This window comes from Lithobates pipiens, unplaced genomic scaffold (genome assembly GCF_037356315.1).
Source record: "Lithobates pipiens isolate NorthernLeopardFrog02 unplaced genomic scaffold, aLitPip1_a1.2 Scaffold_8, whole genome shotgun sequence".
NCBI classification, from domain to species: Eukaryota; Metazoa; Chordata; class Amphibia; order Anura; family Ranidae; genus Lithobates; species Lithobates pipiens.
Genome location: NW_027507903.1, coordinates 264,581,831 through 264,595,636, shown reverse-complemented (window position 1 = coordinate 264,595,636; position 13,806 = coordinate 264,581,831). Strand labels below are relative to the sequence as shown.

General features: G+C 43.1%; 1 protein-coding gene across 2 annotated transcripts in view; it reads left to right on the top strand.

Annotated features, from left to right (window-relative positions):
- Positions 1-13,806, top strand: part of LRRIQ1 (leucine rich repeats and IQ motif containing 1) — a 332,917-nt gene that overhangs the window by 18,223 nt on the left and 300,888 nt on the right. For both annotated transcript variants that reach the window (XM_077471833.1, XM_077471832.1), the window contains exon 5: positions 10,638-10,870. In XM_077471833.1, coding sequence (XP_077327959.1) covers positions 10,638-10,870 — 233 coding nt within the window. The remainder of the gene's footprint in view (positions 1-10,637; positions 10,871-13,806) is intronic.

Genomic DNA, 13,806 nt, shown 5'->3' with positions numbered 1-13,806 from the left:
AGCATCTCCCCGTTCTGCCTAGTGTCGGTGTCACTTTGCTCCCTGTGACCGGGAGCAGAGATCAGTGATATGTCACACGTGGCCACCCCCCCCCCCCCCACAGTTAGAAACATGCACCAGGTCACACTTAACCCCTACACTGCCACCTAGTGGTTAACCCCTTTACTGCCAGTGTCATTTACACAGGAATCCGTGCATTTGTATAGCACTGATTGCTGTATAAAAATTGCTGATCACCACCATTACTAGTAAAAAAAAATTAATAAAAATGCCATAAAACTATCCCCTATTTTGTAAATGCTATAACTTTTGCGCAAACCAATCAATAATCGCTTTTTGCGATTTATTTTTTACCAAAAATATGTAGAAGAATATGTATTGGCCTAAACTGAGGAAACAAAATGTTTTTTTATATATTTTGGGTGATATTTATTATAGCAAAATGTAAAAAAGAATGCTTTTTTTTCAAAATTGTCGCTCTTATTTTTATTTATAGCGCAAAAAAAATAAAAACCGCAGGGGTGATCAAATACCACCAAAAGAGAGCTCTATTTTTGGGAAAAGGAGGACGTCAATTTTGTTTGGGAGCCACGTTGCACGTCCGCGCAATTGTCAGTTAAAGCGACACAGTGGCGAATCGCAAAAAGTGCTCTGGTCAGGAAGGGGGTAAATTCTTCCGAGGCTAAAGTGGTTAAACCTCATTTGCCATGTAGTTGCCCACCCTATTAATTTGTTCAGCTCTTCTTGCAAGGTTTCCACATCCTGTGGAGAAGTCATTGCCCTGCTTAGCTTAGTATCGTCTGCAAATATAGAGATTGGACTGGTCGTTTATGAACAAATTAAATAGGATTGGTCCCAGCACAGAACCCTGTAGAACCCCACTACTCATGCCTGACCATTCTGAGTATTCCCCATTTATCACCACCCTCTGAACTCGCCCTTGTAGCCAGTTTTCAGTCAATGTACTCACTGTATGGTCCATGCCAATGGACCTTATTTTGTTTATGTGGAACTGTGTCAAATGCTTTTGCAAAATCCAGATACACCACTTCTACAGGTCTTCCTTTATCTAGATGGCAACTCACCCCCTCATGGAAGGTTAATAGATTGCTTTGGCAAGAACGATTCTTCATGAATCCATGCTGATTACTGCTAATGATACTGTTTTCATTACTAAAATCATTTATATTATCCCTTATCATGCCCTCCAAGAGCTTGCATACTATTGATGTTAAGCTAACTGGTCTGTAATTCCCAGGGATTTAATTTGGGCTATTTTTAAATATTGGTGCTACATTGGCTTTTCTCCAATCCGCTGGTAACATTAAAGTCAGTAGACTATCAGTAAAAATTAGGAACAATGGTCTGGCAATTACTTGACTGAGTTCCCTAAGTACCCTCAGGTGCAAGTCATTCAGTCCCATGATTTATTAATGTTAAGTTTCCTAAGTCTAATTCTAATTCCGTCCTCTGTTAGCCATGAGGGTGCTTCCTGTGATGTGTCACGGTGATAAACACTGCAGTTTTGGTTACTGAAGCCCCCCGATTCCCTCGTGAAAAAATTCAATAGCTTCGCCATCTCCCCATCCTTTGTAACCAGATGTCCTTCCTCATTCTTTATGGGACAAATATGGTTTGTCCTCTCTTTTTTACTGTTTACATACATAAAGAATTTCTTGGCATTTTTTTTGCTCTCCTCTGCTGTATGTCTTTCGTGTTCTATCTAAAGGCCTTCATATTTACCAAAACCATGTAGTGCAAGGGCCTGCCTGATTGCATACAAATTGAAACTTTTAATGCCACGTACACACAACCAGACTTTCCACTGGACTAGGTCTGACAGAACGATTCCATCGGACATTCCGATCCTGTATGGGATTCATCTGACTTTTCTTTTCAAAAAATCCAACAGACCTAGAAATAGAACATATTTTAAATCTTCCCGCTGGAAATCCGCCGGACCCAGTTCCTATCAGGAAACCCGTTCGTCTGTATGCTGGTCCGATGGACCAAATACAACGCAAGGGCAGCTACAGCACCTGCCCGCGAGAATGTTTCCAGTGCGATCCTATCGCGCTGGTTCTTGGCTGCAAGATACTGTACATCTCGCGCTCGCTGCGATAGGAAAACACATTTTCCTATTGCATCGAGCGCGAGAGAGAAGTGACAATGTCCCTTCGGTCTGGTATGGATTTTAAGGGGAAGCCCCTAAAACAGCATGGGGGTCCCCCCAAAATCCATACCGGACCCTTATCCGAGCATGCAGCCCAGCCGGTCAGGAAAGGGGGTGGTGACGAGCAAGTGCCCCCCCCCCCCCCCGAACCGTACCAGGCCGCATGCCCTCAACATGGGGCATGGGTGCTTTGGGGAAGGGAGCGCCCTGCGGCTCCCCCACCCCAAAGCACCTTGTCCCCATGTTGATGAGGACAAGGACCTCTTCCTGACAACCCTGGTCATTGGTTGTAGGGGTCTGCGGGCGAGGGGCTTATCGGAATCCGGGAGCCCCCTTTAAGGGGGCCCCCCAGATCCTGGCCCCCCACCCTATGTGAATAAGTATGGGGTACATCATACCCCTACCCATTCACTCTCCTTCCTTTTCTCCCGGTGTCCGGTTCTTCTCTCACTCTCTGGCCTCTTCTCCCGCTCTCCAATTCTTCTCCCGCGCTCCTCCGCTATCTTCTAGACTTTTGTCGCTCTTTTGCTAGTTGTGGCCCGTTCTTTTCAGTCGTCTTCTTCCCTGTTCTCTTCATCCGATGTTGACTCAACGCTCTCTCCCACTGTAATGCTGTGTGCACGGTGCGTAATGACTTATATAGGCATGGGGCAGGGTCACCGGGTGATGTCACCGCCCTTTACAGCATGCCCCTGGACCCCTCTACTTATAATTCCAGATTCCGATAAGCCCCCGTCCGCAGACCCCGACAACCAATGGCCAGGGTTGTCAGGAAGAGGCCCTTGTCATCATCAACATGGGGACAAGGGGCTTTGGTGTGAGGGGCCGCAGGGCGCCCCCTTCCCAAAGCACCCGCACCCCATGTTGAGGGCATGCGGTCTGCTATGATTCAAGGGGGGTGCTCGCTCATCCCCACCCCCTTTCCTGACCGGCGGGCTGCGTACTCGGATAAGGGTCTGGTGTGGATTTTGGGGGGACCCCCACTCCTTTTTTCGAAGTAGGGGCTTCCCCTTAAAATCCATACCAGGCGAAGGGGCTCGCAAGGTGTCAATCTTGCCGATAAAAGCAGCGAGATTGACTTCCTCTTCTATCATGATAGTGTGTATGGGGCTTTAGCCGCCCCCATTTTTGCACCTTTACATTTCTTGTTGCATTCTTTATAAAGTTTGAATGCCTATGATAATCCCTCAACCTTTTTTTCTTTTATATGCATTTTTACATGGGCGTTAAGCCATTCAGGACTTTTGTTTGCTCTTTTAAATTTATTACCCAATGGGATGCACTGGCTAATGCCCTTATTTAATATGCTCTTAGCCCTTGTACACATGGTCGGACATTCCGACAACAAAATCCATCGGATTTTGTCCGAAAGTGGTGTTGCATACACACGGTCGGACAAAGTTGTCGGAAAATCCGATTGTAACATGATGACTTTATTTGGTTACGACGGGACTACGTTCAGGCTAGTAGCCAATAGCTTTGGTCTAGGAATTTGATCTGAGCATGCATGCCACTTTGTCCGATCAGAATTCTCTACAAACGATCGGACAAAGTCTGATCTGATCATGGTGTCGGAAAATTTTTATATCCAGCTCTCAAACTTTGTTATTCGGACATTCCGAAGGAAAAAGTCAGATGAAGCCCACACGCGGTTGGATTATCCAGCAACATGGTCCGATCGGAAATTTTCCGTCGGAGTGTCCGACTGTGTGTACAAGGGCTTAAAGTAAATTTATCTCTCCTCCGTGTTCCTTGTTCCTAAGATTTTATCCCAATTTAAATCCTCTAGCAAGGTTTGTAGTTTAGGGAAGTTGGCTCTTTTGAAATTCAGTGTCTTTGTATTTCCCTTTTGTTTAATATTTGTGTGATTTATACTGAAGCCAATTGACCTGTGATTGCTGCTTCCTAAATTGCCCCATATTTCCACATCTGTGAACAGGTTGGTAATTAGTAGATATAGTAACGCTTTATTTCTAGTTGGTGCTTCTACCATCTGACCCATGAAATTGTCCTGCAAGACATTTAAAAACTGGTGAACATTAGATGAATGGGTGTTTCCCTCCGCCCAGTCTATGTCTGGATAATTAAAATCCCCCATTATGATAACATTTCCCATCCTTGCTGCTAATCCAAGTTGTGATAGGAGGTCCACCGCCCCCTCCTCCCTCAGGTTAGGGGGCATATAGCATACTCCCAGTATTATTTTCCTCTTAGCTTTAGCCCCTTTGGAGCTCTACCCATAAGGATTCCACCTCCTCCTTAGCTCCCTTAGTGATGTCATCTCTCACATTCACTTGTACAATGTGTATATGTAGAGAAACCCTTTTAGTTATGGATAAGGTAGAGAAGAGTTAAAATTCTTGTAAGTTTATCTTTTGCTGTCTGTGTGTTTTGCTAGTTGTGGCCCGTTCTTTTCAGTCGTCTTCTTCCCTGTTCTCTTCTTCCGATGTTGACTCAACGCTCTCTCCCGCTGTAATGCTGTGTGCACGGTGCGTAATGACTTATATAGGCATGAGGCAGGGTCACCGGGTGATGTCACCGCCCTTTACAGCATGCCCTTGGACCCCTCTACTTATTCCAGATTCCGATAAGCCCCCCCCCCCCCGTTTGGCTATAATTCCACTTTGATTTCTAGCTCTTTTTACATAAAACATGGTTTTAGATTTTTTCCTTTGGTAAATATTCTCTGTGAAGAAGACACCACACCCTATATTACTTTCCTAAATGATGCCCTGGTCACCCTAAAAGGCAGAAAATAACTGAGATCCCATAATTTTATAATCTATATCTATAACGATATATATATATATATATATATATATATATATATATCGATATTAGGGCTGTTAATGATTACAATTTTCGTGTTCGATTAATCAATTTTTTTAAAATCAATTAATTGTCTAATTTTGATTAATTATAACGTACATACAGATCCAACTAGTAATTATCTTTTCCAAAGTAGCGTGACAATCCCTCCATCTCCAGTCTAACTAATCACTCCCACCTTATGGCATGGACCCCTGTGCAAACAGGTGGTCATGCAAGCAGGTATTGAAAGGGTTAACACGGACCCATAACTATACATTAGAGGTGCGCATCTTTACTGGTCTCACAATTCAATTCGATTACAATTATCTGGTCAATGATTCGATTCAATTCCGCGATGCATCACGATTACTGACGCGCTCCCACTTTCGCTTGGGCCACCTAGGCGGCCCTTCCTCCCTGCAATCAAGATTGCCTGGCTGTGCAGGACAGTGCAATGAGACATGTGAAGCTGCAAGCTGTCACAGCCGGATGCCTACAGTAGTATTGCCAACGCCGTGGACAGGCAGGGGAGAGAATGGAGGGTTTGGGTAGCCATGTCGCTGGATTGTGGGACAGGTGAGTGTCTTTTTATTAAAAGTCATAAGATACACTTTTTTTTATAGCTGCTGACTTTTAATAAACAAAAAATGTACTGGAACTCTTTATTTGAATTAAAAATAACCTCACTCCTTTAAAGTGGAACTTCCAATTTAAGCACTTCTCGCCCCTGACATGCCACATTTAGTGTGTCCTCTTTTTAGTGGGGCTACCGGCCGCCTAGGTGACTCCTCCTCTCGTCCTAGGTGGCCCCTCCCTGCCAGTGATCTTCTGGGACACAACACAGGTCCCAGAAGATTGGCTGGCCAATGGCAGAGCACAGTGCACGCCCGGCCGTGAAGCCGTAAGCTGTCATGGCCGGGTGTCACTGGCCATAGTGGATATGATGGCGCCAAGGAGAGGAGGGGGAGAGGAGCGAGGCTCCGTCCGGCCGCATCGCTGGACCGCGGGACAGGCGAGTGTCTCTTAAGTCAGCAGCTACACTTTTTGTAGCTGCTGACTTTTAATAAACAAAAAAAAATGGGTGGAACTCCGCTTTTAGAGAGTGCGCTAATCCAGTGTACTACAGTGTACAGGAATTCACACACACGGCTGCTGGGAGGTCAGGAGGGATTAGAATCCACAACTGACAAACAGCCCTGTGAATTTCCCTGTACTGTCTCTGTGCTTACATTTTTCTGGACTCCCCCATTTGCACCTCCCAGCACACTAGGAGTTAACACAGGGAAATGTTCAAAGGGGGGGGGAGCCGGGGAAATGTCAGCACAGAGCACATGTAGGAGCCAGTGTAAGTAGAATACAAACACGTTTGTACTCTACATACTGCTGTTAAAATACCTGCGTGGTAATACATGTAGTTATAATTCATTAAGTGCCCACCGCTGTATGTGCATTTTAAAATATATGCAGCTTCAAACCTCATGTCTTAGTGTATGTGTAACTGTATATGCCGCTCATGTGACTGCCAGGTCCGGCCCCCCTCTCTCCTCTCACGTCTCTCATCTCTTGTCTCTCCTGATGTCAGTAGGAGTTCTCAGCCCCGCCCACCAACTATCAGATCTGAAGAGAGGAGGGCGGGGCTGACGTCAGGAGAGACGTGAGAGGAGAGAGGCAGTTACATGAGCGGCATATACAGTTATACATACACTAAGAAATGAGGTATGAACCTGCATATATTTTAAAAAACACATACAGCGGTGGCCACTTAATAAATTGCAACTCTGCATTTATTACCAAAGCAATTTTGACAGTCAGGCTCGGCGCGCTCTTCTGGGAGGGCGGGGCAAGTTGGGAAGACGTCACCCGACATAGATTTTTCGGTTTGCATGCATCGATGCCGCATCGGAGACCCTCGAATCGTGATGCAGCAATTAACTTCAGCACCCCTAATATATATATATATATATATATATATATATATATATATATATATATATATATATATATATATATATATATATATACACACAGTGCCTTGCGAAAGTATTCGGCCCCCTTGAACTTTTCAACCTTTTGCCACATTTCAGGCTTCAAACATAAAGATATAACATTTTAATTTTTTGTGAAGAATCACCAACAAGTGGGACACAATTGTGAAGTGGAATGAAATCTATTGGATTTTGAAACTTTTTTAACTAATTAAAAAATGAAAAGTGGGGCGTGCAAAATTATTCGGCCCCCTTGCGTTAATACTTTGTAGAGCCACCTTTTGCTGCGATTACAGCTGCAAGTCGCTTGGGGTATGTCTCTATCAATTTTGCACATCGAGAGACTGAAATTCTTGCCCATTCTTCCTTGCAAAACAGCTCGAGCTCAGTGAGGATGGATGGAGAGCGTTTGTGAACAGCAGTTTTCAGCTCTTTCCACAGATTCTCGATTGGATTCAGGTCTGGACTTTGACTTGGCCATTCTAACACCTGGATACGTTTATTTGTGAACCATTCCTTTGTAGATTTTGCTGTATGTTTGGGATCATTGTCTTGTTGGAAGATAAATCTCTGTCCCAGTTTTAGGTCTTTTGCAGACTCCAACAGGTTTTCATCCAGAATGGTCCTGTATTTGGCTGCATCCATCTTCCCCTCAATTTTAACCATCTTCCCTGTCCCTGCTGAAGAAAAGCAGGCCCAAACCATGATGCTGCCACCACCATGTTTGACAGTGGGGATGGTGTGTTGAGGGTGATGAACTGTGTTGCTTTTACGCCAAACATATCGTTTTGCATTGTGGGCAAAAAGTTCGATTTTGGTTTCATCTGACCAGAGCACCTTCTTCCACATGTTTGGTGTGTCTCCCAGGTGGCTTGTGGCAAACTTTAGACAAGACTTTTTATGGATATCTTTGAGAAATGGTTTTCTTCTTGCCACTCTTCCATAAAGGCCAGATTTGTGCAGTGTACGACTGATTGTTGTCCTATGGACAGACTCTCCCACCTCAGCTGTAGTTCTCTGCAGTTCATCCAGAGTGATCATGGGTCTCTTGGCTGCATCTCTGATCAGTCTTCTCCTTGTCTGAGCTGAAAGTTTAGAGGGACGGCCAGGTCTTGGTAGATTTGCAGTGGTCTGATACTCCTTCCATTTCAAAATGATCGCTTGCACAGTGCTCCTTGGGATGTTTAAAGCTTGGGAAATCTTTTTGTATCCAAATCAGGCTTTAAACTTCTCCACAACAGTATTACGGACCTGCCCGGTGTGTTCCTTGGTCTTCATGATGCTCTCTGCGCTTTCAAAAGAACCCTGAGACTATCACAGAGCAGGTGCATTTATACAGAGACTTGATTACACACAGGTGGATTCTATTTATCACCATCAGTCATTTAGGACAACATTGGATCATTGAGAGATTCTCGCTGAACTTCTGGAGTGAGTTTGCTGCACTGAAAGTAAAGGGGCCGAATAATTTTGCACGAACCACTTTTCAGTTTTTTATTTGCTAAAAAAGTTTAAAATATCCAATAGATTTCCTCCACTTCACAATTGTGTCCCACTTGTTGGTGATTCTTCACAAAAAATTAAAATTTTATATCTTTATGTTTGAAGCCTGAAATGTGGCAAAAGGTTGAAAAGTTCAAGGGAGCCGAATACTTTCGCAAGGCACTGTATATATATATATATATATATATATATATATATATATATATTATATATATATATATATATATATATATATATATATATATATATATATGGTGCCCAACCAGTGGCCCGCGACCTCCTGCTTTGGGATAGTAGGTTTGCAAGCCCAGATCGCGGGTTGCCGATCTGCCATCCCAGAGCATCAGTGTTCTGAAGCGGTAGATGAAGCAATCGGTTGCGGAGGGAGCAGAGCCGCACATGCCAATGCTTCCTGTATAGCGCCAGCTCCTGTCACAAGCAAAGTGATACCAAATGCACTCTGCCTGGGACAGCAACAGCCGGTGATACCTGAATAGAAGACTGTTACTACAGGTAAGCTTATTACTAAAAAGTGTATATATGAGCATATCTGTTCTGCAGTGGTTACTGGGCTGCTGTCAAACTAATCAACAGGTGCACCTTCGGGTTACCTGCACTGAGACCTCTGTTATTACCTGCGGGATTAGTGCGCTGTCAGAAAGTGCGCCACACCTGCAGTAGATGTGCAGCTAACCCAGGAAAGCCACAGGTCCACTGTGCTGCACCCGCATTGCATGTAAACTACAGCACATGAGTGTGAAAGCAGCCTTAGGCCCCTTTCACTTGATCTGTTCAACCCACACAGACACTCCATTCACCTCTATGGAGCGGAAGATGTAAACGGAATTGTGTCCATTTGCACCCACCTACCTCCAACTGTCCCCTTCCATCTGGTTGGATCAGATGTGAGAGCCCACAGAGTAAAGTGGGCTGTGTCTGCTCTGCATATACAGAGTGGACACGGATCTGTCATCCGTCCACTCCACTTATCATGGCCCGCGACCAGTTACCCAGTTGCTTAAGTAGCCCTCGCTCTTCAAAAGTTTGGGCACCCCTGATCTATTTATATATATATATATATATATATATATATATATATATATATATATATCGTATTTAATATTTTCAGGTGCAGCTCTAGGCTCCTTTCACATATTTATCAGGCCAACCTTTCTTGTTTTTCTAAAAAATTCTAGTTGTTTTCAGAGCTCCATATTTCAAGCCAAACATTAGACACAAAAAATAATTGAGAACACTTATTTGTTCCCTTCCCTTCAGCTGGGCACGCAATGCTGTGGATCCTGTGCGGGAAAAGCACCCGTTTCCAGCTGACAATGCCAAGCCTCTGCCTTTCAGTTAGTATTCCAACTGAAAAAAAAAGCATATGTCAGGCTGGCAACTATTCATTATTGCAGCATTGCATTTGACATTCTCTGTTATTCATGTGAAAAATATCCAATTCACTTTAAAATCAAATGGTAACTCACCAAACAACTGGACCACAAGTGATATATCTCCAAAATGTTATGATTGCCTCTATATTATCTGCACCATTGTAGCCTCACTTTTTCCCTGTTTTGGATAATTCCTGAGGAACTATCCTTGATTATTTGGATGAAGTGGGAATCCAAGGGTTGAGAATTTTGCACTCTGTATTTTCTACACCAAATTATACTGATCTCTAATCATCTGGGCGCTGACTTTCTGGTGAGTAGCAATCTATATGTATTGCTGACGGCTATGTCCACATGATGGTGAGTTCTCAAGCCTGAAGCTGCAGTGCCACCTTTTGGATTTCTATCACTATAAACCCTAAATTGACCTCTAATCACCTGGGTCTAATTGTCTGATGAGTTGTCATTTGATTTCAAGGTGTTGTGGATATTTGTACATAGATGAACATATGATGCCTAACAAATTGAAAGATAAATTTAGGGTTTACACACACTTTAACACAAATGTGTAAGATTATTTACAAGAAGATAATATATTTTACATTTAAAGCAATTGAAAAACTACACATTCACTTTAATTAACTTTTTGGATTTGTCTTTGTTGTATGTAAAAAAATAAAAATGCATTCAATGAGTTTTGTAGTAGCTACTCTGCTGCATTCTACCGATAGATATTTTCTGAAGTGTCTCATTGGAGATTTTGTTTTATAGGAGATGGCAGCCATGAATCTATAAGCTTTTGTTATATCGAAGTGGAAGAAAGCTGTAGACAAAAACTGCAGCAGTGGGAAAAAGAACAAGAGAAACATAATGAAATGAAAAGAGAGGCACTTATTGCTCAAAAGGTGGTCTTTGAGAAAGAAATCCAAGAACAAGATGAAAAGAGAGAAAATTGGAAGAAGGAATTTGCAAAAGAGCTTTTGAAGCTGAATACCCTTCAAAAAGTAAGACAGAGCTTAAAGTACTGCTTGCTGTTGCATTAAAATGGACAAAAATACATCTTTTTCTACTCTTTGTAGTGTTTTCAAGATTTTTTAATAAACATTTCTTCAAATGAACCAAGTAGGTCTACTCAGTAATACTGATGCTTTATTCCATAAAAATACCTTCAGATCGAAATAGTCTAGTCTTGCCAAACAAACTGGTAATTAAAAGAGTCACAGTAAGCAAAGTACAGTAGTCCATACCAACCAGTCAGGGTAGTGTAGTTAGAATAATATAATGTATGGCTCATTAATTGCTCTGGGCTGCTTTTAGATGTCTCATTAACCACTTCAATACTGGGTACTTTCACCTCCTTCCTGCCTGGCCAGTTTTCAGCTTTCATTGCTGTTGCACTTTGAATGACAATTGCGCAGTCATGCAATACTACCCATATGAAATGTTTATAATTTTTGAGCTGCAGATAGAGCTTTCTTTTAGTGGTATTTAATCACCACTGGGTTATTTTATTTTTTGCTAAACAAATGAAATAAGACTGAACATTTTTCTTAGTTTCTGTTATAAAATTCTGCAAATAAATCATTTTTCTCCCTTATTGATGTGCACCCTGCAGCTCTGGACCCCCTGCACATTTTACAGCTCCCCCATAGCTCTGAACCACCTGCACATTACACAGCCCCTCCCACCCACAGCTCTGGACCCCCTACACATTACCCCTATAGCTCTGGACCCCCTGAACATTACCCCCTCTTCCTCCTCCACAGCTCTGGACCCACTGCACATTATCCCTTCTCCCTCCACACAGCTCTGGACCCCCTGCATGTTACATAGCTCTGCCCGTTCCTACCTTACTCTGCACTTTCGTATTCACAAGATAAGGATTGGTTTCTTGGACCACCTAGCAACCAATAACCTGCTACTCCTCCAGCATTTCCCATCCTCTATTCTAGGCTCTATGCACCACTGTCTCTCGTTCTCCCTACCCTGCTATACAAGAGAGAGAGACAGTGTTTTCTTTTTCCTCCTCCGGCGGCCGGTTCTGCATGTAACTTGGGTAGCGGTACAGTCCGCACCCGGCCCGGGCACCCCCTCACCCTGTCACAGCTAGGCTCTCCCTGCACTGTCAGCATGCCACATCGCCGCTGCCCTGCCAAGCCCACCAGCTGTCATTGTTTCATACAAGGGAGAATGGGGGCACTGCCTGACACCCCCCCAGTGTGTGGCACCCAGAGCGGACCGCCCCCCAATTAGTATGCCACTGACTTTATGTAACTTTGCACAAAACCAGGTTCTTATCTGAGCTTAATACACTTACTGCAAGTGCTTTACAAAATAAAGAAAGCCATAGGAAAAAAACAATGATGCGTTCAGTTAACAACAGCCCAGATTGTGATGAATACAGTGTAAGACATACAATTTTTGCTTTTTTCCACAAGTGAAAGGTCCTAAGAAGATTCAACCTATTTCAAACCAGCCTTCAAAAGCAAATACAGACCAATGCAACCCACAGCCTTTCCCTGCCATTACCATATAAATATATACATTTTTGTTGGTGGTTTTTCTTGTTTTTTTCACTCTTTTTTTTTTTTTTAGCAAATGTTCATTAAAAGTAGTTGGCATTTCATTGTTTATTGGCAAAATTTAATTGATCCTAGTACAATTTTAATGATTTAAACTAACTCCACCCTCTATTTTCAATACCATCAACTTTAGTTGTGGTACTAGGCTACATACCAGGAATGCTGATTCAACTTATTTTTCCTGGGCACACAGAAGTTGTATTGCTGTCAGCTAAAGATGTATGCCAACACCTTCAGTTGTTTGCCCTTGGGGGTTAAAGAGGAAGTAAACCCTGATGGGTTTACTTCCTCTTTCATTCCCTGCAATGGTAAAGGATAATGGACTACTATGCATCGCATAGTAGTCCATTATGTGTCACTTACCTGACACAGGAGCCAGCGAAGTCACCGCTGTCCCCTGTAGTCCGGCGCATCCATCTTCTCGGTGGGTCTCGCAGCTCCGTCACTGTCATTCGGCGAAGCCGCGATGACGTCACTCCCGCGCATGCGCACGGGAGCCGTCACGCACGGCATATTCGCCGTTGACGGTGCCGCGCTCAGTGCACCGTAGACAGCGGTGCCTGTCTTTTGGCAAATATCTCCTAAACCGTGTAGGTTTAGAAGATATTTCTTGGACTTACAGGTAAGCCTTAATCTAGGCTTACCTGTAGGTCAAAGTGTGTTGTAAGGGTTTACAACCACTTTAAAGTATAATTGTTCTTTAACTATAACCTATATATCTGTATTTGGTTCTGTGACCTTTGAAAACACCATTATGCAGTTTAATTTTCCTAAAGCCAAATGCTTTTTACAGGCTCATGGTCTGCAGTCTCCTGGTTTTGCAAATGCTGCTCCTTCAGCCCAGTGCCGCACTCCCTTCTCAAAACAGCAGCAGTTACTGGTAGCCAGATTCTGCTTATTCACAGAAAAATAGGGTGTACAGTACTGGCAGGTCCAGTAGACTGCAGAGAATTTTATGGATAACAGAGGTTATCTGCAGGAAAGCAAAAACAGAAATGCTTAATTGACAGTAAAATTGCAATTATATTCCAATAAAAAAAAAACTTTAGTTGAAAAAAATGCATTGACTGCTATTGACTGCTATTGCTGACTACTCCATCTGTGTATGATAATTTTATTAATTGCCATACTGGTTCCTTAGCTGATATTTTAATTGCTGACCCATAATAAGCAGTTTGATCATCAGGATTGCTGACCTATCTACATGCTTGTTTGTTCCATGTCAGTAAGTAGCCAAACAAGTAGCATTTTTAGGAGGCGGTAACAGCCTTCATGTTTCTCCCAGTACAGATTCCTATTAACTTAGCTTTACATCATTAGATTGTACTAGGTTACGTTTTGCTATACTGAAACATCCT